This window comes from Lactuca serriola, chromosome 7 (genome assembly GCF_051521515.1).
Source record: "Lactuca serriola cultivar US96UC23 chromosome 7, Lser_US96UC23_V15, whole genome shotgun sequence".
In the NCBI taxonomy this organism is placed as follows: Eukaryota; Viridiplantae; Streptophyta; class Magnoliopsida; order Asterales; family Asteraceae; genus Lactuca; species Lactuca serriola.
Window position 1 is genome coordinate 67,069,549 of NC_136414.1, and position 27,293 is coordinate 67,096,841.

The 27,293-nt window shown below is 38.1% G+C and overlaps 1 protein-coding gene across 1 annotated transcript; it reads left to right on the forward strand.

Moving 5' to 3' along the window:
* The first annotated feature begins 11,078 nt into the window (after positions 1 to 11,078).
* Positions 11,079 to 13,312, forward strand: LOC145064063 (uncharacterized). The gene is made up of 4 exons (XM_079011585.1): positions 11,079 to 11,303; positions 11,409 to 11,558; positions 12,086 to 12,925; positions 12,971 to 13,312. The coding sequence occupies exons 1-4, from the start codon at positions 11,079 to 11,081 to the stop codon at positions 13,310 to 13,312; spliced, it is 1,557 nt and encodes a 518-aa protein (XP_078867711.1).
* The last annotated feature ends 13,981 nt before the right edge of the window (positions 13,313 to 27,293 follow it).

The following is a 27,293-nucleotide window of genomic DNA, read 5'->3' on the forward strand; positions in this document are numbered from 1 at the left end:
AGTGGAAATCTACCTGATACTGACGTTAAACGGGGTTTTTGGTCGCACCCGATTAAATGGTCATATTTTGACTTTGTTGAAACTAAAACTTTTCAAGGGATTAATGAGGGTGTTTCTAATTTGTTTCAACCCTTACTAAGTCATTATAAAAGTCCCAAATTAATTAACCTCTTCCAAAAGGTTAACAGACAATTAATAAAGCGGGTTTTATTAACGGAAGTTGTGGTTAAAATGACGGGATAAATTTCGGGTTGTCACAATATCTCCAAAAAGTTGTCACGTATGGGGAAACGGTTTGGTTTTGTCAGATTTTCGGGTAATGTTAACATTGATCGAATGATCAAGAACCTTTGTGAATTGTGGTTCGGGTATCACAAGATGTTTGCTTCTGTCCCTCGTAATCATAGGAAAGAGTCTAACGTCTATAAGGAACCAACAAAGGTAGAGAAGAAACAGGAGAATCTTCCTGTTTCATACGCAAATGCAGTAATAGGTGGTAAAAACCAGGAACCTCCAGCCGACAGGCAAGAATCAGCCATAGTTCTTGAATCTGGGAATTTTGTTATTGATGATAAAAAATTAGCCTGTTTAGATAAGGCCCGTGATTTCAGTAGTCTTCGTAATCTGGGAATGTTGTGTCACGATGAAGGTTTTGATGAATTTATTATCCGTTATTTGGGTGGCTTGTGGGTGATGTTTGAATTTAAATCTAAAGAAGCATGCAAAAATTTCTTGAATAATGATGCAGTTAATCATTGGGTCATTGAAAAAAGAAAGCGGGACAAAAATTTTGTGCCATCTGATCGTATTGTATGGGTTGATGTAGAAGGCCTTCCCCTACGTGCTTGGAGTAAAAATTCTTTTAGACATATCTTGGCCAAATGGGGTTCAATTGCCCATCTTGATGACAACATTGGAGAAGATGTATACAAATCACGTATTTGTATCCTCACCTCCTTTCTCGAAATAATTTCTGAAGTTATTAAAGTTAGTATTGACGGTGAAATATTCCCCATTCATATCAAAGAAGCCCCCGGGTGGAATCCCACATTTGTATGCGAGTTCAACAAAATTTTTGATAACGATAGTGTTGATGAATTTCATAGATTTGAACAAGATCACGAGGGTAGTAATGGTTCATTAAGTGATAAGGAAGATGTATCACTTGATCCTTTTGGTATTTTTGATGTTATGAAAAAATTGTATAATGAAGAGTTAAGGCTACAATTACATAGGGTACACAAACACTCTTGGACCGTAAACTCCTCTTCAAGGGCCGTGAACACCCTTTAAGGTGTTAGAATTGCCCTCAAACACCTCCTAAGGCTTGGGAAAATGTCTAGAATCAACCACAAACGAAGTAGGGGCTTTAAACATCAATTAAACCATGAAGAAGTAGTTTACAGCCGTAAGCTCTTATATGCTCATTCCTTTGGTGTATGAAGGTCTTAAATGGTAGAGAATAAAGTTCTATGCGTTTTTCCAAGCCATATTGGGGAGTTAGGGCATCATTTGGCTACTTTTTGGGAGTTTACGGCCCATGGACCAATCCTAGGGGGGTTTATGGCCGTAAACTCCTAAGCCCATGGTTTGATTGATGTTTAAAGCCCCGACTTCGTTTGTGGTTGATTCTAGACATTTTCCCAAGCCTTAGGAGGTGTTTGAAGGCAATTCTCACACCTTAAAGGGTGTTCACGGCTCTTGAAGAGGGGTTTACGGTCCAAGAGTGTTCTTGGGCCGTAAACTCATGTTTACTCTCCAAAATGCAAGGTTTTGGTGTCCTAAGCTCGTATGTGTAAGTCTACAAGTCATATCTAAGCCCTAGGAGTAGTTTAGAGGGGTTTGGGGCTTCAAAACCCCACTTATGGGTGTTTATGGTCCAAGAGTGTTCTTGGGCTGTAAACACATGATTTGGCCCCTAGTTGATGTCTTCAACACGAATTTGCATGCTAACTAAGCTACACAACAAGTTAGGATAGATTACTTACTAGTTTGGGGCTTGAAACAGGCGTTTTGGATCGAAAGTAAGTTGTAGAGAGAGAGAGTGTAGAGAGAGAGTGGAAAGTCTCAAATGGAATCCACTCACCCTTATATAGGGGTTTGAGTTGGTGGATCGGTGGAAATCTACCCAATACTGACGTTAAACGGGGCTTTTGGTCGCACCCGATCAAATGGTCGTATTTTGACTTGGTTGAAACTAAAACTTTTCAAGGGATTAATTAGGGTGTTTCTAATTTGTTTCAACCCTTACTAAGTCATTATAAAAGTCCCAAATTACTTAACCTATTCCAAAAGGTTAACGGACAATTAATAAAGCGTTTTATTAACGAAAGGTGTGGTTAAGATGACGGGATAAATTTCGGGTTGTCACATCATCCCCCCGTTAGAGGGAATGTCGTCCTTAAATTTGGGCTTAGGCAAGGAGGTGGCATAAACAATCACGTAGAGGTATGATGGCACTTCCTATTTGGTTGCTCCTCGCACTCCCTAGTGAACTCTGGCATATCCTTGGCGTTCTAACAACCTTCACTTACGGGATGCGGATTCTGATTTGGTCAGTTAGTGATTCCTACAGGTGCGTCTACGAAGTTAGGGTTCTCAATGGTTTCTATCAAGATGAGTGGGATACAAAGAGAGACGTCAGGCAACTCTTTTCAAGTATAAGAAGTGGATTGACTTGGGGTGAAACTTGAAAGAAATTTCCGATGGTATTCGTGGTCTGACGAGGGTTGGACCAATCTTTGTAAAGAATCTCGGATGGTCCTAAGCTCTTGGAAGGGTAGAGCTTTTCAGTACTTTGAACGTAGTGTACTTCTATAGCGAGATCATCACTGGCGTGATCGCCATTCTGAAGTTCCAAACGTTCTCTCATACTGGGAGTGTAGTCCTTCAGGTTGGGTCCTAGAAAGCGCGAGTTGTCCTTGGATTCGTGTTTCTTATCGATTGGATTTCAGAGGTTTTCTGGATCATCGGGTGAATTAGATGTCTACGAGTATTTGTTTGCTGCAGGGGTCTATCTCAACCTAGTGCGAAATGAACCTGCACTTCTGGTCCTTGATATTTCTCTAACGGAAACTCTTAGGGTTGGCGAGATAGGGTTTCAACCAGACGATTGTTTAGAAGGTTTTTAAACTTTTCATCATCGTCTAGTCGACGTTTTCACCATATGATTCCTAACGGGAAAGAATCATGCTCTTACTTGTTTGGCTGTTTCATGAATAGCATTCCCTGCTCAGGACTAACTCAATCCTTAGAGATTTTCTGAAGTGTTAGACCAAATCGGGAGGTGCTTCTACTATTTCTGCACGAGATAGTATTCGTGGAACACCTAGTAGTCTAATGAATCTCTACGACATGTCCTATTCTCTATGGCGTTGGTTTATTTCAGTTGCAGAAAGCGCGTGCTCTTGTATAACCCATCGACTAACACCTAGACTGGTGTCAAGTCTATAATCTCTTTGGGATTTGGGTTATAAGGCTTAATGGAACCTACTTTTGCACTTTAATCAAGTATTCTTGGCTACGGAGGTTATCCTGTGGTTCTTGGCATTCTAGTGTTCACTTCGCAGAATGCAGTCTATCGTCTACAGGGCGACGGTGACTTCTTCCATGTGAGGGGGAGGCGGAGTGTCTTAGGCACTACTCGTCAGTAATGGGGAGGACAAAATGCCTGAGTAGTGCGAGCATCTTCTGCAACTACTCTTCCGGTGGTTCTGAGTTTTCCCGATCAAGGTCAAATCTTGTGAGTATAGGGTTCCGTCACTCGGAACTTTAATCTCCTCATCCACTCTTCTTAGAGTTTAACTTATCGCAGCTTCCAGGGTTTCCGGGATACTCGCTGAGATGCTTAATTCATGGGATTAAGCGTGAATGGATGGTCGTAGTCAATGTCCTTAACTCTTACGACTCAGATTTCTTTACCAACTAAGGGTGTTAGCTACTATGTTGGCTTAACCGGGATGACAACAAATTCCGGATTTGTGGTCATTATAGTAGCTCAACCCGTAGTGGTTCTCTTGACTCTAGCTCCCATTCCATGGGATAGGATGAAGGGTTTTACTATGAAGTTCGTGGTAGAGCTCGTACTTGGCTTAACCACTAATACTTGGTGTATGCAAGCCGTATATAATTGAGGTTGGCAGGATGTTCAGTTGTGCGACTCCACCCCAGACCCACAACCCAACGAGGAACAGGGAATAGGGAGGAAGCACACATCTTAAATCTTTTTTATCTCAATTATATACCACACTTATGCATATACTCAGTTATAGTAGTCAGTCCCATGAGTTCTATCCTCTTGATTCACGAACCTAATTGCGAGGTGCTTCGGGTGGTTATCATCTTCTGGAATGCCTGTAGTGTCTTTCGCTTCGGTTTCTATCTGTCTAAGAAGGGGTTGGTTAACAGCGCGCGGTGCCCTTCTCCTGGGTACTTCGGAAGGTTTGAGATGGGAGGGACGTATGATGGATCGCATTAGGCTTTATTATTTTTAGGTTCGGAAGAACCCTAATTTGCCAAAATGGCTACGGTGAAAGTTCTTTTTACGCAGCACTAGGGATTTACACACGGTTGCACTAAGTCAAACCATGATTGATAGAGGCATCGAAGTTGGCATACATCGACATGATATAGAATGAGGGTTGATGGAGCCGTGTGCGGAATGGGCACACAAGTCCCAGGTGTCTCGAGTTTCGTCCCGTGTATCACTGTCGTGGATACTTGGACTGATAGAGTCGACGCGGAACTATAGAGGGTCCTGAGTGTTTCTGAGTAGAGTACCTTTCATGAATGGATTCTCACGAGGCCTTTCTATAATCACCTAACATATACTAGTCAGGTCTAATTAAGGTGGGGAGGACTGTTAACTGAGCGACCTCGCCCTAAATCCACAACCAAACGAGGAACAGGAAATGAGGCGGCATCACTCACTCTAGCTCTATCTATCTGAATTATACACGGCCGTAACGTATATATCTAGCCATTATAGTTTTACCTGATGAAATTTTAAATTTTATAACAGTGCTGCGACTTTCGCCTTAACGGGGAAGTAATTACATTTAGAATTAGCCTTTTAATGTTTTCGGTTAGTTATCTGAGATTGAGAGACGTACCAAAATCTACCGGTTTCCTTGATGCTTCTCCCTAAGCATTTAGAGTTAGACTCATCTTGCGCCTTTGTCATTTCCTTCGGTTAGACAGTTCTTCTTGTAGTGTCCAATCTCACCACATAGACGGCAAACTGGATTGGACCCCACATTGGTGGTTGATGTAATGAACTCAACCGGGGCTCTGCAGGTACGAGAGGTGTGCCCCTTCCTATTGCACCTAGCACAGAAGAGTTCTCGACATATACCATGATGATGGTAGCTACACTTGCTGCAGTGGGGAAGGTTTCCTAGGTATGGTCTTGTAGGTGTCGGGATGGAAGGGTTGGTAGGGGTATTGACTGTCTTAGCTCGTTGCCCTTCGGAAGGTCTTTGAGCCGAGGTACTTCCCTCTTCGTTTTTAAACTTTCTCTTCAGTGGATTTGGTTGAGTTTCTTGGGTGGCTGGGTACACAGAGGTTGGTTGCTACTGTCCATTGCTTGGATCGGAATTCCCAATAGGGCTCTTGCTAACATTGGCATTGTTAGCATTCATTTGAGCCATGACAGCTGCTACGACTGCCGAGAGTGCAGCCTGGAACGTAGCTTCATCGAATAGGAGAGTTGGTTTCTTGCGAGTGGATGGGTTACGCTTCTTCGGAGGCATGGTTTTTCCTACACGGAAAGGAACACAAGCTGATGAGAGACGATGGTTAACCCTTAGACGTATCTATCCTTACTATATTAGGCATAAATTTCCCGTGCCTCAGACATTGGTTGTCTGAGTGTCGACCTACATCCCTATGATGTAGTCCGGGTATTCAAGGTAGGAGTATGAGTATCGGAACGAAGACCGTGGGAAGAAAGGCTCATGAAGACTTATAGCTAAACACTCTCAATAGAGGTGTGGGGATCCGCTCTAATCGTATTACTTGCAATGGAAAAAGGCGATTTACCTAACACATAGTGTGAGTAGTGTAATCACTAACTCACTAAATTGTATTATATTATGGGTGTATTAGCGTGACGAACACGGGGAAAAGACACTTCTCGGGTTCCATGTACTGGCTCCCTCTGTCTACCTCGTATCTTTGACTGGGACCGGCGTTGGTTTCCTTCGGGTAGTTACCTAGGGTTCTCTTCTCCTATAGACATATTGAATTTCTACTCCGTCTTACTTCCGATTCTGACTCTGGGTGTCATCACTTCATGATGGATGACTGGAAATCTCGGAAGTTTAGGCGAATTTCTCACCATGACCCTAAAAGGTATAGGCACTTGGTGATTTCAATAGTCTCGACCTAGTTCATTTATTTCCGAATTAGAAATCTTCTCAATGAACCTCTTTTGGGTCTAAATCAACTCTTCTTTCGAATACTGAAGTGGATAGGGTTTTCTACAGGGTTTGTGTGAGAATGGAAATGTCTAAAGAATCCTAAGAGATTATTAACATTTCATTGGGTGATCCTTATAGAGTCCCGCTACAATTACATAGGGTACACAAATCATATATAGCTTAGATCCGATAGGCCTTCGAATATGTTATACTACTCTATATCCACGTTCTAGGGTGGATGACGTCATGTTAAGTATCACAACATATGCAGTATAGTAATCAAAGTACAACAATCATTGCATTAATAGTCGTAGTTTTACATAAGTTACATTTAATAGAGACATCAAAGTAATACATAAACTAGTATAAATGGAGCTCGGTTCTAGGTTGGCTTCACAAAAGCTCCCGGGTGTACCTGTCTATTGCTAAGATGAGAATACAAGTTATTTTGAAAGCGAGTATCAACATTTTTATAAATGCTGGTGAGTTCATAAGTATTTAGTGTCATTTGTGTAAGTGAATTCTGACGTAGGTACTGGACTAACGATATTCCTAGACTGGTGTCACATATGATTGATATGATAACTAGCATGTTTTAACTTGTATTCCCCCCCCCCCCCATAAAAGCATTTAAAAACATTTAATAGGTTAATTCAAGGGTATGAACTCACCTGTTGTAAGTGGATCGGGCGGAGGTGCTGCTTGGGTGCTCGGTGTCATGTGAAGACTTGAACACACTTAGTGACCTAATAACATATGATGACATATATTTACATACAATTAGTAATTATAATACTAATTCAAACACGTAAACGCATCCTAATGTTCGGATAACACTTTGGTCAAGTGCTAGGAGGCTATTGGGTTGCAAATAAGGGAGTGTATGGCCTAGTTAGGGAGTTTACTCTTCAAGAGTAAACTTGTTATAGAGTTTACGGCCCTAAGACCATATCCCCATGAGTTTACGGTCGTAAACTCATGGGTGGTGTGCTTTTGGATGTTTCAAGGACTTATATCACTCATAGAATTAGCCTAGGTATAAATCTAGGGCATATGAAAGGGTTAAGGCTCCAAATGGACTATTTTAGGGAGTTTACGGCCCTAAACAAGGCGTTTACGGCCATTAGCTCTTATATGCTCATTCCTTTGGTGTATTAAGGTCTTAAATGGTAGAGAATAAAGTTCTATGCATTTTTCCAAGCCATATAGGGGAGTTAGGGCATCATTTGCAAACTTTTTGGGAGTTTACGGCCCATAAACTCCTAAGTTCATGGTTTAATTGATGTTTAAAGCCCCTACTTCATTTGTGGTTGATTCTAGACATTTTCCCATGCCTTAGGAGGTGTTTGAGGGCAATTCTAACACCTTAAAGGGTGTTCACGGCCCTTGAAGAGGGGTTTACGGTCCAAGAGTGTTCTTGGGCCGTAAACTCATGTTTACTCTCCAAAATGCAAGGTTTTGGTGTCCTAAACTCGTATGTGTAAGTCTACAGGTCATATCTAAGCCCTAGGAGTAGTTTAGAGGGGTTTTGGGGCTTCAAAACCCCACTTATGGGTGTTTACGGTCCAAGAGTGTTCTTGGGGCGTAAACACATGATTTAGCCCCTATTTGATGTCTTAAACACGAATTTGCATGCTAACTAAGCTACACAACAAGTTAGGATAGATTACTTACTAGGTTGGGGCTCGAAACGGGCGTTTTGGATCGAAAGCAAGTTGTAGAGAGAGAGAGAGTGTAGAGAGAGAGTGGAAAGTCTCAAATGGACTCCACTCACCCTTATATAGGGGTTTGAGGTGGTGGCTCGGTGGAAATCTACCCGATACTGATGTTAAACGGGGCTTTTGGTCGCACCCGATTAAATGGTCGTATTTTGACTTTGTTGAAACTAAAACTTTTCAAGGGATTAATGAGGGTGTTTCTAATTTGTTTCAACCCTTACTAAGTCATTATAAAAGTCCCAAATTAATTAACCTCTTCCAAAAGGTTAGCGGACAATTAATAAAGCAGGATTTATTAACGGAAGTTATGGTTAAAATGACGGGATAAATTTTGGGTTGTCACAATATCTCCAAAAAGTTGTCACGTATGGGGAAACGGTTTGGTTTTGTCAGATTTTCGGGTAATGTTAACATTGATCAAAGGATCAAGAACCTTTGTGAATTGTGGTTTGGGTATCTCAAGATGTTTGCTTCCGTCCCTCGTAATCATAGGAAAGAGTCTAACGTCTATAAGGAACCAACTAAGGTAGAGAAGAAACGGGAGAATCTTCCTATTTCATACGCAAATGCAGTAATAGGTGGTAAAAACCAGGAACCTCCAGCCGACAGGCAAGAATCAGCCATAGTTCTTGAATCTGGGAATTTTGTTATTGATGATAAAAAATTAGCATGTTTAGCTAAGGCCCGTGATTTCAGTAGTCTTCGTAATCCTGGAATGTTGTGTCACGATGAAGGTTTTGATGAATTTATTATCCGTTATGTGGGTGGCTTGTGGGTGATGTTTGAATTTAAATCTAAAGAAGCATGCAAAAATTTCTTGAATAATGCTGCAGTTAATCATTGGGTCACTGAAAAAAGAAAGTGGGACAAACATTTTGTGCCATCTGATCGTATTGTATGGGTTGATGTAGAAGTCCTTCCCCTACGTGCTTGGAGTAAAAATTCTTTTAGACATATCTTGGCCAAATGGGGTTCAATTGCCCATCTTGATGACAACATTGGAGAAGATGTATACAAATCACGTATTTGTATCCTCACCTCCTTTCTCGAAATAATTTCTGAAGTTATTAAAGTTAGTATTGACGGTGAAATTTTCCCCATTCATATCAAAGAAGCCCCCAGGTGGAATCCCACATTTGTATGCGAGTTCAACAAAAATTTTGATAACGATAGTGTTGATGAATTTCATAGATTTGAACAAGATCACGAGGGTAGTAATGGTTCATTAAGTGATAAGGAAGATGTATCACTTAATCCTTTTGGTATTTTTGATGTTATGAAAAAATTGTATAATGAAGAGGAACTTCAAAAATTAACCAAGTTGCATAAGGTTTCATCTCAGGGGCAATATCAGAATTCTATCCCAATTAACGAAGATTCAGTGTTCCAGGAACCTTCCCATGGTGCTTCTCCTGGTACAATTCATGTTAGTTAACAGAACCCCAGTTATCATGATCAAGAATTACCTTGCCCGCAAAATGAAGTCAGGCCGACAACATCTCAAGATGCTCCTGTTGCTGCCAAAATTGCGACAACAACCAATGTTGCTGCCAAAAATGCGACAACAAAAGCTGGTGATGTTCCGGATTCGATTTCGATAGCATCAACCCCGTTTTTCTCATCTAACCTTCGTAAAATTTATGAAGATAATTAGAACACAGTGGGTGAGAATGAGGGTATTCTCGGAAATTATTTGTCTAACGACAAGGACCACATTAATCTGATGGGCTTTTCTATAGGTTATGGTCAAGTCTCGGGCATTAAAACTTCTGAAGAAGATCTTTCGCATCCCCCGGGATTTTCAAATCAATGTTTTTCGTTTTTGGAAAATTAACAAAGCAGTTCATGTGATATTGAAAAAAATAATTCATTTCTTAATGAATTAAAAAAAAACATTGCTATGGGAGAATCGTTGGGGTATAATATGGATGGATGCATGGATCGGGTTACAGAGATTTTACAAGGACACGTTTAAAAGCAAGTTCCAAATTGAATTGCTTATCAATCAATATCCAAGGGGTGTCCTCCTCTGCTAAGAGGATTTGGATAAGAAAATTTGTGTACTCGTCATAAAATTAATTTTTTTAGCTATTTAAGAAACTAAGTTGGAGAGTGTTGACTTAGTTATGGCTAGATCTTTTTGGGGTAATTCTTCATTTATGCATGCTTTATGTCCTTCTCATGGAGCTTCCAGGGGTATTCTAGCTATTAGGGATGTGGATTTGATTTCTCATAGTCATGTATCCGTTCATGATGGTTTTGTTGTTATTGAAGTAGTTTGGGTTCGTTCGGGCCTCCAAGTGAACTTTATTGTTGTTTATGCTCCTCAAGGATTAAGTAAAAAAAGACTTCTTTGGATTGATATTTATAATTTTATATCTAATTCTTTAGGGGAATGCATTATTATGGGTGATTTCAATGAAGTTAGGGATGAATCCTAGAGAATGGGGTCGAAATTCTATACGTCTTCTGCAAGAGTTTTTAATGATTTTATTAATTCTCTTAACCCGGTGGATGTACCTTTGGGTGGTCCTAGATTTACTTGGAGCGATAAATGGGGTTCCAAATTTAGCAAGCTTGATAGATTTTTGGTTACGGAGGGTTTTTTTGGAGTTTTTTCCTCACCTTTCAGCTATGGTCTTGGATAAGAATATTCCGGATCATCGCCCTATTCTTTTATTAAAGCATCGGGTGGATTATGGTCCGACACCTTTTCGAATATTTCATTCTTGGTTTGATATGAGGGGTTCGATGATATAGTTTGGGAGACTTGGGCTACCTCGGTGGTGGAGTTGGAGTTAACTAACCCTTGGGTTATTTTTAAGAAAAAATTACAGTTTCTTAAATTTAAACTCAAGGAGTAGAACTCTAAACACCAGGACATGGCTGCTAGTAAAAGGAAGAACTTGCAAGATTTAGTAGAGTCTATTGATATTAGGCCATGGAGGATGAAGGCTCAGCTACATTGAGAGAGCAAAGAGTTTCTTTATTAAAGGAGATTTCAGATCTTGATCATTTAGCTCAAGTTGATCTTGCTCAAAAAGGTAAAATTCAATGGGGCATCGAAGGGGATGAGAATTCTAAATTTTTCCATGGTATGCTTAGGAGACAAATAACTTTTCGTGGCTTGATGATTGATGGCATGTGGGTGGATAATCCAGGCATGGTCAAAAAGGGGTTTCATGATTATTTTCAATCTTTATTTTAGAAGAGTTCCTCATAGAGACCAGTTACAGATGGTGCGCTTTTTAGTTCTTTATCCCAACTGAAGGTTGATTACTTACAATCTCCTTTTTCTTTTTATGAGATTAAAAGGGTTGTTTGGGACTGTGGGTCTACTAAAGCCCCTGGCCCTGATGGTTTTACTTTCAGATTTTTAAAGAGATACTGGGATCTTGTTGCTACTGATGTTAAGGCGTTTGTTCATCATTTTTTTCATCATTCAGTTATCATTAAGGGATGTAATGCCTCGTTTTTCACCATTATCCCTAAAGTCAGAGATCCAAAGACTCTAGAAGATTTTAGACCCATTAGCCTCATTGGTTGCCAGTATATAAAATTATTGGCAAACTTTTGGCAAATCATCTTTTGGAGGTTATTCATAGTGTTCTTAGCCTTGAGCAATCTGCTTTTATTAAAGGTAGACAGATCCTGGATGGCCATTTTCTTCTTAATGAATTGGTTGCTTGGAGCAAGTCTTCCAAAAATCCTCTTATGTTTGTTAAGGTTGATTTTGAGAAGGCGTATGACTCCTTATCTTGGGATTACTTATTAGAAATCATGTCCATTATGGGATTTGGGTCTAAGTGGTGTCGGTGGATTAAGGAGCTTTTGTCGACAGCTAGAGCATCTGTGTTGATTAACGGTTCCCCAACTGATGATCAAATTCATCTTGGATTGAGACAGGGTGATCCACTTTCTCCTTTTCTTTTTATTCTGACTATGTAGGGTCTCCATATTGCTTTGATGAGGGTCCGATCTGAGAATGCTTTTAGAGGGGTTTCTATTTCTGGGACAGAGATTTCTCATCTCATGTATGTGGACGATGTTATGTTGGTCACTCCATGGGATCCTGAGAATGCTAATTGTCTTCTTCGTATCCTTAGATGTTTTTACTTCGCTTCAGGTTTTAAAATCAATTTACTTAAAAGTAAATTGATTGGTGTGGGAATTTCCTATTCACAAGTTCTCGAGGTGGCTAACAAGATTGGTTGTGCTGCTTCCATGTTTCCTTTTTTTCATCTTGGTATCCCGGTGGGTCAGAATATGTCGCGAAAGTCCTCTTGGGTTTGTTTGATTGATAGATTTCATTCGAAGGTATCCACTTGGAAGGCTAAGTGCCTTTCGTTTGGAGGCCACCTTACTTTGGTAAAGTCTGTCTTGGGTTCGTTAGGGAGTTACTGGATGTCTGTTTTCCTTGCTCCTCAATCGGTTTTGAAGGAGCTTAAAGGAATGAGGGCGAGATTTTTTTGGGGTGCAGACAGGGATGATAGGTGTATGCATTGGGTTAGATGGGATAGAGTTTTATCCTCCAGGGATGAAGGTGGATTGGGGATTGGCACCCTTTTCTCTTTCAATAGGGATATGGTTTTTCGGTGGTGGTGGAGGTCTTTTCATTTCCCTAACCTTCTATGGGTTAGAGTGATAAAATCTATTTATGGTTTGGATGGTGCTTGTAGGAATTTGAGATTTCCAAATTCTGTTCAAATTCCTTGGGGTGGGGTTATTCGTATGCTCTCCCACTTTCGTCAGAAGGATATTGATCTTCAATCTCTTTGTCCTATAAGAGTTGGTGACGGTACTCGCACTTCTTTTTGGCATGATGTTTGGTAGGATCATATGCCTCTTTCTGCTTCTTTCCCTAGAATCTATGCGTTGGATTTTCATAAACATGTTTCTGTCAAAGACAGGCTGTCCATGGGATTGGGGGTTAATACTCTTAGACGGGGCCCTAGAGGTGGAGTGGAACAGGAGCAATGGAATAAATTTATTGGTCTTTTGCAGGATTTCCATCTAAGACCGATCCCAGATAGACTAGGTTGGGTTAATGATGTGTCAGATACTTTTTCCATTTCCTCGGCTCGAAAATTATTGGATGGTATTATGCTTAGCAACGGAGGTATTTCTACTCATTGGAATTATTGGGTTCCAATTAAGATTAATGTTCTTATCTGAAGGATTAGATTATCTAGTATCCTTACTAGAGAGTTCTTTATTATAGGGGTATTATGGTGGATTTCATCCTTTTTCCTGTTTGCTCGTCTACTATGGAGACTGTGGAACATATTTTGCTAATTGCTCGGAGTAGATTGCCCTTTGGACCTGTATTGCGATCTGGTGGGGTGTCAATTGTCCTTCTCAGTTGAATGTGAATTCTCTTTTCAATTGGGCTGATTCTACTACATGGAAATTTGGTGTGCGTAAAGCTTTCGATGCAGTTATCTTGACTACTTTTTGGTGCATTTGGAATTTCAGGAACAGTGTGATTTACAGAGCGAATACGCCTAAGAAATCTTTGATTTTGATGATGTTGTTCATAAATCATATGTTTGGATTTCTAGTAGGTGTAGTAAAGCCAAGATTAGTTGGTCATATTGGCTTCATAATCCTATTAATGCTACTAAGTTGATGTAATTCTTTTTCTAGCGTCTTGCTAGCTTATAATATTCCGCCGTTCCAAAAAAAATAATAAAAATAAAAAAAAATTAATTAAAACCTTGCATGTAATGTAATTATCCATTTTTATGGAGAAACTAATTTTCGATACATATGTATTGCAATCTCTCATTTTTTTATGGCGAGATTAATAAAAAAAAAATAAGAAACAATATGAGAACATGATTCCATTCCAACACACTGGAATAGTCTACCTAAATCGAAACTGAGAGTATTATGCAACCCAATCAAGTTTACGTTCACACGCAACATCGAACATATATCTGTGGTGAACGATCTTTCCACTAAACATATTATATTATTTTTTCCTTTAGGACCATCAGGTGCACCAAGTAAATTTTTATGGGTTAACGTTTTCTTGACCTGTGAGGCGAACTTAATTTGCAAAAGGTTACATGCAATATTTGTACATGTTCTGAACTTTCAAATAAGTTTTTGTATTTACAATAAAAATATGTTCCTTCTTATATTAATGGATGAATATCCATAATGGGACTTATCAGAAAGAAATTTAAAATACAGCTAAAGGTTATTTTATATAAATTAGAATAAACAAGGAAAATATACATTGAGATTTCATGACAATATTGAAATTTTATAGTTTCTTATGTAGTGATATGTTAATACTCACTCCATCGTCAAGTACCAATAACACTTTCTTTAACGTTGTTTGATGTGTCATGACCCTCTTGATTACTTCTGCAACATACATTCACGTAATATGATTGCTTATATAGTTAGGAAAGGAAGAAAATTTTGAAAATATTGTGAATTTCTATTGGATGACTACATCTATTGCGTTTTATGTCTCTTTCACTTTTTTCATCCTTTCACGGTCCATCTCTAACACATACTATTTTTCTCTATCTACCTCAGCTCTTTTACAAAAAGTTGATGTTTCCATTTATAGATATGTTATGAGGATTCTTATAGGTCTAATTTTAGGGGTAAGTGAGTGTTAGTTTATACTAATCGTAAGGTTATATATGAAAGGAATATCATATGCATCAGCATTAAACACGGTTTCCAAAATTTCGATGAAACATTTTGTAACATCCCAAATCCCAGGTCAAAATTTTCATATTTAAGATAATAAAAACATTCATTTTAACAAAATTACATTCAGTCAAACCATTTTGTTCATAAAACATTATTCAGGAATCAGAGTTATAAAGAAGACAATGCGAAAACTCAAATCATAAATCTACTGATGTGTGCGTACAGTCCCTCCTTCACAACCCGATAAGTACCTACAAAATATTTAATTCATAACTATAAGCACAATGCTTAGTGAGTTCCCCAAATTATCACATAAAACACAACATAATAATCAGTTATGGGTTTTGAATAGCCCTGGAACTATCAACAGTCCTAAGTGTCACATAAAACACACAATATAAACAACTATGGGTTATCAGCAAACCTAAGGACTATCGGCAATCCTAGTGGGCTAACAGTATACCCTGTGGATTAACAGCACACCTCACGGGTTATCAACAATTTTGGGGACTTTCAGCAGTCTCATGGACTTACAGCAGTCCAGGAGTTATAGGAAAATCAGTTCACATATAGCAGTAATCAACATATAAGACCCAACTAGTCACCATATACTACCACTTAGGCAAGTATAGTGAGAATACTCACTACATGAATAGTGGCCAACACACAACAACTTACATCGGATAGACATGTACAATGAGACACCTAACTGTTGGATATAGTGTCTAAGTCCATCACTTTATTTAGTATGTACTTGACCCGACCCGACATGGTCTATTTGGGTTGCATGGCATTGCAATACTTGGATAGACAAAATGGGAGAAAGTACACTTGTGATTATTAATATATTATAAGTTCTAATATATTAATAATAGTATTATTTAATTAGTATTGATCAAGTATTAATCTAGTATTAATTTGGTGATCAAAGTGAGACTAATTAAATATATAGGGTTGATTATTACAATCATCAATTCTTTTATGGTGGATTAATGATCCATGGTTTATGGGTTTGGTTATAACCATATGGAGCTCCATGGATAGTCCATGGGAGTTACAAACCCATGGGTCATGAGAAATGAAGATTCATGACAATTAGGGTTTACATTTGTAACTCCTAATTATGACACACTATAAAAGAAACCCTATAGCATGCAAAATGGGCACTAGAGTGTTTCTAGAGAGGGCATAACTGATTTTCAAGTGTAAGAAGTATTCTCTCAAGTTATTCCAAGTTTTGTGGTGTTGTGTGAATCATTTGAGGCACAACATTTGGGGTGCTAGGCTCACAAAGTCTTGAAGGAATCCAAGCAACAACAAGGTATGTATTTCTACTAGTTTTTATGTTTTATGTAATCCCCATGCCATGCTAGTTAGGAAATAACCTTGAAAAAGAAATTTGCATGTGTATAGAGAAAACATAGATTACCATCAGTGGTATCAGAGACTTGGATTGTTTTCTGTATACTTGATACAATTTGCCAGAAAAACGTTTTTTTGGAATCTGCCAGATTACCACGAGGTGGTGACTGTATAGTGATTTTTTTTTTGTTTTTGGCCTGTTTTGGATTAGAATCATTACCACAAAGTGTTCTTGTTCTGAAAACTTGATTTTGATGTTATAGTAATGTTTATTCTCATCCAAATAAATGGTTACTATCAAAATTTCAAGTTTTATATGGTTTATTTATGATTCTTGAAATTGTTGATATGAATATTTGTTCTTATGAGTTTTAGAAGATCATAGGAATTGTTTGTAACTTGCATGGTTGGTTAATTCATGATCTTAATGGCAATGATGGTGTCCATAACTTGTCCTCAAGTTATGAATAACCAAAAGTCACTTCTTTAAATTGTGATTAAAGAACTAAAGAGGTTTTATAAAATGAAGAGTCTTCATTTTCATGAACCATTAAAACTCATAAGTTACAAATTGAAGAGATTTGGAATAGTTTCAAATCTTGCCCTCAAGTTTTGGAATTTGTAAAGTCTTACACTTTAATTCCAAATTAAATCTTTTTTTTAAGTTAAAAAAAAAATTCAAACTTTATGGACTTCATTAAATTAATTAAAGTGTTTAGTTAAAAGAGTTAATAATTCCATAAAGACATGGTTTAAGTTCAATTAAATTAAGAGTATAGTTTAATTAATAGATTAAACCACCAAGTATTTTAAATGTTTAAAATACACCCTTATACTATTATTATAATTTTAATTATATAGATATGTATAAGAATAATTCAATCTTACCATTAGTAGGCCTCATTCAAGTAGTCGGTCTAGAAGGGGGGGTATAAGGTTACTGCCTATAAAATGGCGTTTAGTGGGTGTCCACTCTCACCCACCGCTTCCTTGACTGGTGGAGGGTCGTTAGCTGAAAAAGGTAGGATAGGGCCTTAATCCTCATTAAAAGTATAATGAAATTATAAAGTAACTATACCTTAATAATTCCCACTCTTAGTTACTTTAGGAAAATGTGAATTTGGTGCTAACCCATAAAATTATACTTTGTACCTTACCCAGTCGTTAGTGGAGCGTGTGTGGTTAACCGACACACTAACAAGAACTAGTAAGTGTGGCAAGGGGTAACTTGACCTTATTATAGATCGGTGGAGCTGTGTGGCTAACCGGCACATCGATTAGGTGATAAAGTTAAGGGTACCAAGTCAATTTGTATGGTTATTCACACCTTGTTTGTGATCCTCGGCATCCCAGTCACAAACTTGAGAGGGCACAATCGAGATTCAAACATGCCATTGAAAAGTTCAATGTATCTCAAAAGATCTATGAGTTTCAAAACCAATAAAACCTAATAATAAAATATTTCGTTCTTATGGTGGAAATTGGTAAATCGTCATTTACCTACCTTCAACTATTTTATAACTTGGATTACGACATCCCTCTTCCAGTTATAAATAGGTTGTTGGATCCTAGCCTTAATATTTCATATTGGGTGTTATATTAAGGACTTTAAATCAACTAACTTGAATTTCTCCCATTATAGATGTCTATTTTAGACAGCTATGGTCTTCCCAAATCTTTAGGAACAAGCTTCCTAATGAAGATGATATCCCAAATGGCAACCAAGGTGAAAGATCAATCCCTTTGTTGTGCATTAGTGGGACTGGAAATCATACTTCACTTCCTCCACCTCCTCCAATAAATCTCCCTATCCCACAAGTTTCAAGACCTGCTAAGTTCTAAGTCACTCAATCCCTATTGGCAAACAAAGTCTATATGTGCTTAGGTCTTGGAGATTAAGTCCCATATTGACAAGTCGGGAGAGTCGGGTGTCGAAGTCTCGAGGTAGCTGGCTGCTGACTTGGTTCTTCAGTCACTCCCTGATGACAGATCACGACATGACCCTTAATGATCTTACCTATTAGCTTGATGATGTTGAAACAGCAATGATTTGGAGCATTGTTAAAGCAAAATTTAATTGGAAGATCAACTTCCCAAGCTTCCATGGACATTGACAATGGTAACATTGGAAGTCCAGAAAAACTTTCTCTTCCCAATTGAAAGGTATTGGCCATAGTCAACTCGGTTAACCAAATGGTAAAGAGAAAGGCTAAGTCTGTGTATCGTTTCTAAAGAGTCCATATGTTTCTGTTGCCAAAGGAAGGGCATTGGTTGCGAAGCTGCCAAATTTACCTAAAAGTCCATAAGGATAGTAAAGTCAAATGTTTGACTCTGCTTTAGGTAAAGTCCATTATCTAACTTTATTAAGTTTCTATTCTAAGATTCTTATTGCATGATGTGACTGGGTCACATATTGCTGTTTTAAGAATCAAAGAAGAGTGAAGAAACTTAAAGGAAGTATATGTTGATTCTGATCGTGAAGATGGATTTCGATCGCATAGTTCGATGATTAGAATTTTGTGTTGTTACTTAAGAGTTATGTTATATTGTTTAGGAATAGATAACAGCAAGTTTTCCATATGGATTGTAAGGATAAGTTTTCTGCAAAGTTTTAAAATAAAAGAAAATGGTTTTGATTTTATTTATTTTAAGTATCCTTACAATGGCATTTATGAAAAAGGTTGTTGCTTATATGTTTCCATTGATAAGCAATATCGGTAAATGGATTTGATTCTTTCATTAGTGGTAGTGTCATAATTTACCAAATAAGGAAAGATTCTCATCAACCAAGTTTCAGTTGGATAGAAACTTGGAATCATGCAAGTTGTATTGTGTGATGAATGAGAATTTTCATATTTGGTAAATTAAGACTAATTCCTTGTTCACATTCGCATGTGAGCCAAGCGAAGGACTATAGGATCGGGTACATTAAGTTATGCACTAGTCAGGTCCACCACAAAGGTAGATAAGATTATTCGTTATGATTTACTAAAGTTTAGTAAATATGGTTATGCTTACGAGTTTAAGTGTAATTCTGAAACATTGAAAAATTTCCAATGTATGGCAGAATGAATAAGAAGAATCAAATAAGGCAGAAAGATAAAAGTTTCTCCAATCTGAAGAGATGGGAGAGTACTTGTGTATTTTGTTTTATGATTATCTTAGTGATTATGGAACCATATCACAATTGATCCTCCAAGGACACCTTAGTGTGTTTGTTGCCTGAGGAGAGGAATCATGAATTATTGAAATGGTTAAATTAAAAGATAATTCATACTTCGTTGCAAAAACAAATCCTGGAGTTATACTCCAAGATTGTAACTTGAGTGACATAGTCTTTAGAAAGTTCATAACACTTGTCAAATGTAGAGTAAGATGTTTCCTATTCTTGTACATTTGAGATTGGTTATTTGTGATGTTTTGGATAAAACAAAGACCAGCTAAGACCAATAGTGAGAAGTGTTTAACTAGATAAGAATCCGCACTAGCTCTTGAATATTTGTATTGTAAGGAATGGCTCTTGACAAAGAGAATTCTTATATGTCAAGAGGACAGTGGGAGTCTAAAAGATTCTGAAATAGTTTCAAGAACTAATCAAGAGTTTTGTTAATCACTAGCCCACGACTTGAGGTTTGTAACCTATCGTGTTGACATATTCTTATTTCTGTGTCTATTCCAGTTAAAAGTTGATTATGCTTGTGAGTTCTATGAGTTCTCAATTGATTGCATAACAACCCGGAAGCAATGGTGGTCATTGTGCTACCAGGTGGCAAGAAATTAAGATTGAACAAGTTCAGTCTATATGATTTTGGATTTCTCACTAACCTTGTCTCATGATTATGGTTATCGTAAATTCACATGGATAGGAACACATACACCATAAAAATCTAAGTGTCATAAGGTTTCTCTTTGATTCATGAAAATGATGGTAAGGAAACTCTTTCACTAAGTAGATTTTGAGTAGATAGCAATTGTGAGAATGACAAAAGCTCTAAACATTATGATTACGACATCCCTCTTCATAATTGTTTTGACACACAAGTGAGCTATCTAAGGAAAGGTGTATGGTTTTGATAAAGTCTTATCAAAGAAATTGCGTATCAGAAATCTGAACTTTGGTAGAAAAGTCAATAAAGTGTTGGTTTCTAAAAGTCTAGCTGATCTCTGGATATATGTCAAAGCTAGTGGGAGCATAAGTGTTATGCTAGTAAGATAATAATCATTATGCTAGTGGGAGCATGATTATTATGTTAAGTGTTGCAAGTCAGCAACATTAATTATAGAAAACAAAAGTTTCAAGTCGCCTTGAAAAAGTTGTTTTGCTATAATTAAGGGAGAGGATTTTATACTTCACTCCAATTCTACAAGCTTCGATTGAGAATTTAATCTACTTTAGTCAAGAATATATATGAATGTTATGCTGGAATGGTTCTGATGGGTTTTGGACATAAGAACATTCCCTATGTGCACATATAACCCTATAGCTTGGATCTAGGTTTTACTAATTGAACATGCCATAATTCCAAGCCTTTCATGGCTAGATCTAAGAACAAAAAATATGAAAAGAGATCTAGAATAATACCTTGAGTTACTTTCTTGAAACCGTCTTCTTCTTGGAGCTAAGAGTCACAAATGTCACTCATCTAATGGCTTACAAACACCAACTAGCAAGAAGGTGACTTGAGAGAGATGAGGAAGAGGGAAGTCGGCTCTAGGGTTTATGTAATCACAATGGTCGCCAATTTCCTCAATCCTATGGGTCTATTTATACTGTGAGCTCCTAGGGTTTCACCCTTAAACCCTAATTGGATAACTTAGCCTCAAAGTAATCCAAATCCCTTCCCAGATAAGGCCTTGGAGGATTTCTAGGTGATCCATATCCCTAAAATCGTCCAACCCTATATCCATAAGGATTATCAGCTCAAAATACAACTTTCATACATTTGACAGTTTATACCCCTTTATTCAATTAATCTCTTTAAGTCACTAAATTAATTCCTTATTAATTTATGACTTATATTAATCAAATAATATAATTACTCATTTAATATATTATTCTTATAATATATAAATAATATCTCTTCTCTCTAAATCACCCTATCAAGTTGCTATGGTGAAGGCAACCCAAAAGGACCATGCACAATCTGGTCAAGTACTTACCAAATATAGTTACAGCCTTAGACACTAATCCAACAGTCTCCCACTTGGATAAGTCTAGTAACTATAAACGCAAACACAATCCGATTAGCAATCATAGCTCTCAAAGACGCTGTCAACTCTGATCTTATCAATAACCTGTCCTTTAGATAAGGGATCATACAGCCCTCTGTTTTGATATTGTGCAGACGATTTCATGAGACATTGTCATACTCATTTTCCAGCAACTATTTTCTCGATCTCAGATTTATTTGACATAGAACTTAATTGAACACATCAATTCAGTCCTGACCGGGTCTGGCACATAAGTTAAATCAAATCATCGAGCGGCCGTGATATCGTTTGTACCCTCTTAGAATAAAACTAACAGATAAACTTCGACTTATATGCATTTACTTATCGACTAACCAACTATACACAACAATGCGTTTTATGACATCAATTTACTGATGCGGTTTCGCATTATCAATGTACAACCAATTAGTAAATAATAAACCATATATCTAGGTTTTAAGATCATATGATATTATCGTCTTGCGATCACTCCAAAATGATTCCAGCAAGCACGGGTTTATTCCAATGCTCAAAACTTGTTCATAAGCACTCATGAACGTTGCAGCAACCCTTTGCTATGTCTAATACCATTTAGACAATCTACACACCAATTCATGACAATCTTCATTCATACCTACTTCCAATATATGAACGATTGTGGATTGTTTGAATAATTCGATTATTCTTAATAAACTTAATTATTCCGGAAGTCAAAACATGCAAAGTGAAACAATAGCTAAACAATTAACATAAGACAATAACAATACTTATAAATAATATGCCTTTATTTAATCATCAAATGTCAATTACATTTATCTATTACACGTTTCTAATACTATTTAATCTAAACTAATATCATCCTTCAGCCCAATACTCCTAGCATGCTGCAAGTGCTTAACCCTGCTAAGTCCCTTCGTAAGCGGATCTGCTGGGTTATCTTCTGATGATATCCTCTTAACGACGAGGTGTCCTTCTTCTACTCGATGCCTAATAAAGTGATATTTTCTGTCGATATGTCGAGATCTACCATGATCCCTCGGTTCCTTGGTCAAGGCAACCGCTCCTTCATTATCACAGAAAATTTCCATGGGCTCCTTTATAGCAGGCACAACTCCTAGGTCGCCAATGAAGTTCTTAAACCATATTGCCTCCTTTGACGCTTCGCTTACTGCAATGTACTCTGATTCGCACGTTGAATCAGCTACATTTTCCTGTTTGGAACTTTTCCATGTTACCGCTCCTCCATTAAGGGTAAAGACCCATCCCGACTGCGATCGGTAGTTGTCCCTATCAGTCTGGAAACTGGCGTCACTATACCCTCGCACCTTTAAGTCATCACTCCCTCCGAGGACAAGAAACCATTCCTTGGTCCTCCGAAGGTACTTAAGAATGTTCCTGACCGCAATCCAATGCGCTCTACTAGGATTCCCTTGATATCTACTGACCATGCTCAAAGTGAAGGCCACATCAGGTCGAGTACAAGTCATAGCATACAAGATCGAGCCAACTACGGAAGCGTAAGGTACTCGGCTCATCTCAGCTATCTAGGCTTCAGTACTCGGACTTTGAGTCTTACTCAACTTGGTATTACTCTGTATCGGTAGTTCTCCCTTCTTTGAGTTTTGCATACTAAAATGTTTTAGTACCTTATCTAAGTAAGTATTCTGACTAAGTCCTTTTAGTTTCTTACTTCTTTCTCTCACTATCCTTATTCCCAAAATATAGGAAGCCTCTCCGAGGTCCTTCATAGAGAAGCACTTCCCGAGCTAGGACTTTACCTCCTGCAGAGTTCGGATGACGTTTCCTATGAGCAGTATGTCATCGACATACAAAACGAGAAAGCTAACTCTGCTCCCACTAGCTTTGACATATACACATGATTCATCTTCTCTTCGTACAAATCCAAACTTCTTGACCTTCTCATCAAAGCAAAGATTCCATCTGCGAGATGCCCGCTTAAGTCCATAAATGGACTTCTCAAGCTTGCACACTCTATTCGGATGCTTCGGATCGACAAAACCCTCTAGATGAGCCATGTAAACATCCTCAGCCAACTTCCCATTAAGGAAAGTAGTCTTGACATCCATTTTCCATATCTCATAATCATGAAATGCGGCAATAGCTAGCATCACTCTAATAGACTTTATCTTCGCAATTGGTGAGAAGGTCTCATCATAGTCAACTCCGGTAGTTTGAGTAAAGCCCTTCGCAACCAATCACGCCTTGTACATGTGCACATTCCCATCCATGTCGGTCTTCTTCTTGAAGATCCATTTGCACCCAACCGTCTTACGTCCGAGCACATTGTCAACCAAATTCCAAACTTGGTTGGCATACATGGACTGAATCTCGTTGTCCATTGCCTCTTTCCATTTTGCAGACTCCGGGCCTTCCATGGCTTCCTTATAGCAATTAGGTTCATCTAGATCTATTAGTGTACTATCACTAATATACGTGTCCCCTTCGGTAGTAATATGAAAACCATACAACTAGGGTTGAACTCTAACTCTTTCGGAACGTCTAAGAGGCAATGACTCGTCAATTGGTTTAACTGGAGTTTCCTCCTCGGGTTGAGCGCCAGCGGTAGAGGTTCCTTCATCGCTCGACTCTTGAATCTCTTCAAGATCGATTTGCCTCCCACTATCTCCTTGGTTTATGAGTTCTTGCTCTCGGAAAACCTCTCTCCTCGCAACGAAGACCACATTGTCACTCGGTCTATAGAAGAGATATCCAAAGGATTTCTGCGGGTAGCCGATGAAAATACATCGCTCACTATGAGTTTCGAGCTTGTCATGAGTTTCTCGTCTTACAAAAACTTCACAGCCCAAACCTTGATATGTGCCAACAAGGGAGCTTTCCCTATCCACATCTCGTGAGGTGTTTTGGCAACCTTCTTTGTAGGGACTCGGTTAAGGATATGGGTGGCAGTCTCTAAGGCATACCCCCAAAATAAGATAGGTAGTGAATCATGACTCATCATAGAACGAACCATGTCCAACAAGGTTCGATTGCACCTTTCTACTACACTGTTTAACTGCGGTGTCCTAGGTGGCGTCAATGGTGAAACTACTCCACATTCCTTGAGATAGTCGTCGAATTCAACACTTAGGTACTCTCCTCCTCGATCAGATCGAAGCATCTTGATTTTCCTGCCCAATTGATTCTCCACTTCATTCTTGAACTCTTTAAGCTTTTCAAACGTTTCAGACTTGTGTTTGATTAAGTAAATATGTCCATATCTACTATAATCATCGGTGAAAGTCACGTAGAAGCGGTTTCCATCCTTTGTGGTGGATCTAAAGGGCCCACATACATCGGTATGTATGAGATCCAATAAACCCTCACCCCTCTCACAAGTGCCAGTGAAGGGTGACTTGGTCATCTTTCCAAGTAAACAAGATTCGCACGTGTCATCTTCCCTAAGGTCGAATGACTCAAACACTCCATCCTTTTGGAGTTGGGCTATGCGCTTCTTGTTGACATGCCCAAGACGACAATGCCACAAAGATGCCTTATCCATACTATTGGAAGAATCTATACATAACACATCATTTCCTAGGCTATCTACAACCATAACAGTCCCATAAATTCCATTACAAGGCATTGCTTCAAAGTATAAAACACCATTTAGATAAGCATAAATAGAACCATTCATATTATTAAACGAATATCTAAATCCTTGTCTAAATAAACCATGAAATGAAATGATGTTTATTTCCATATCAGGCGAGTAGCAACAATTATTTAAATCTAGACCGCATCCATTACTAAGCACTAAAGAATACACTCCAATTGTCACACCCCAAAACCAAGAACGACGGAAACGTTATGGGGCGGAGGACGTCATGTATAGTATCACAACACAGTAAATGTAAATAAGCAAACAACATCATCCATTGCATTAAATATATAATTTTAATACAAGCGTGTTCTGTACAGTTTTAGACACCAAAAATGTAATGTAAATCAAAATAATAAGATGAGTCTTGAATGCGCTCCATCTTCTCAAAAGCTGGCATCGGTAACTGTCTACTGATGACCTGAGAATACAAATTATTTTGAAAGAGTTTATCAACATTAAGTTGGTGAGTTCATAAGTATTTTAGTGTCGATGTTTGTTATCAAAACGTTTGAAAGTGTCTCAAGTGTAAGTTTGTAAAATGTATGTAAGTGTTTGTAAAAGTTTGAATCTCTCAGAAAAACCTATATTTTCTATTAAAGTAGCCTTCTACCAAGGCTTAAATGGTTCGTTTGCTCGTTGTTGTAAAAGTGTGTAATTTCCCAAGTGTAACTATCATTTAACAAAATATAGTTTGTACATTTAAAGTTTGAGTGAAATAATCACTAAAAATATTTAATGGGTAAATCCTTGTAGTACTGTAGTGTTGTATTATAGGAACTACTGTTGTACTAACTACCTTAAACCAGATTTATATCAAGGCATTATGTGATAAATTGCACCATACTATAGACTGGTAACATCGACAACGTATAGTCGAAAAATAAGGTATGACGTTTGGCACCCGCAGACCTGCCGGTCCTGCTGTAGCTAGCAGCAAGGTGTAGGATAGTCAATCCAGTATAGATCTATACGCAAACTCACACTCTCCCTTCAAAAGACTCTGGCTACAACCCGGGTCATGACAATTAAGGCATTATCCCATACAGTGGATCACAATTTTATTAACGTATTAATGTAAGTGTAATGTAATGAACTGTTCTAGCATAGTTGTATATGTTCTCTTTCTAGTATAGTAGTATATGTTCTCATAGTAATGTAATGTATTGATTCATGAATGAACTGACTCATTGTTCTAGAAATTGTAGTAGTATGATCCTGTGTTACCCCGATGGTAACTTACTGATGATGTACTGATGAGTATGAATAAAGGAGTACTTTTATGTCTATATATGCACATTTGATATATAATTAGTATTGAAACGACCTTCGGAGGGCTACCCGAAATCCCACCAGACCACATCTCAAGCGCGAAAAGGAAATAGAGTGGATGGCCTTCCTAAGCCCTTTAAACATTGCTTATATATCTATACATATATGGGCATGCAGTTATAAGAAGTATAACAAAGTTTAAATAAACGTATTTGATAAGTAAAAGAGTTTGTAAAACATTTTGAAGTAAAACAGTTTGAACAATGATAAAATCATTGGTTTTCTAGTTATTAATGTGATTAATGCAATCACATGTGATTGATTTCAATAACTATAAGCATTGAACTTGTATTCCCCCCCCCCTCCATAAAGTATTTAAAACATTTAAAAGCATTTCAAAGGTTAATTAAAGGGGTATGAACTCACTTATGGTGAGTGGTTTGGATTGTAGTGTCGGATACCGTGCTAGGTGGCAAACGGAGACTTGTTCACACGCACGAGCCTAGTTATCATATAATAAGCATATATATAACTAATTAGCCAAATAATAACTTAATGAAATAAGTTGGGACACTTAGGGACATGTAAACACTTTGTATAAGTGTTATAGGTCTGAATGGTTGCATCTAAGTGGTTATGGGACAAGCTAAAGGGGTTTAAAGCTTCCAAGAACCTTGAATAAGAGTTTACTACCCAACAAACCCCACCCTTGGAGTTTACGGTCGTAAACCCTTGAGTTTACGGCCGTGAACTCCAATCTTGGTGGTTTTGGGTGTTTTAAGGTGCTAAATGAATTCTAGAATAAGCCTAGCTTGGTGGTTTAATCCTTTGGGTAGTTTAGGGCATAGATTATACTCCTTTGAGGAGTTTACGGCCTAAAGACCATACCCCTTAGAGTTTACGGCCGTAAAGTCTCATGGGGTGGATGTTTTAATTCTTTTATGTCCCTTGCACAAGTAGGATAATTTCTAGGCTTTTGATTTAGGCTAAGGGGGACTTTAGGCACAGTTTGGTGCC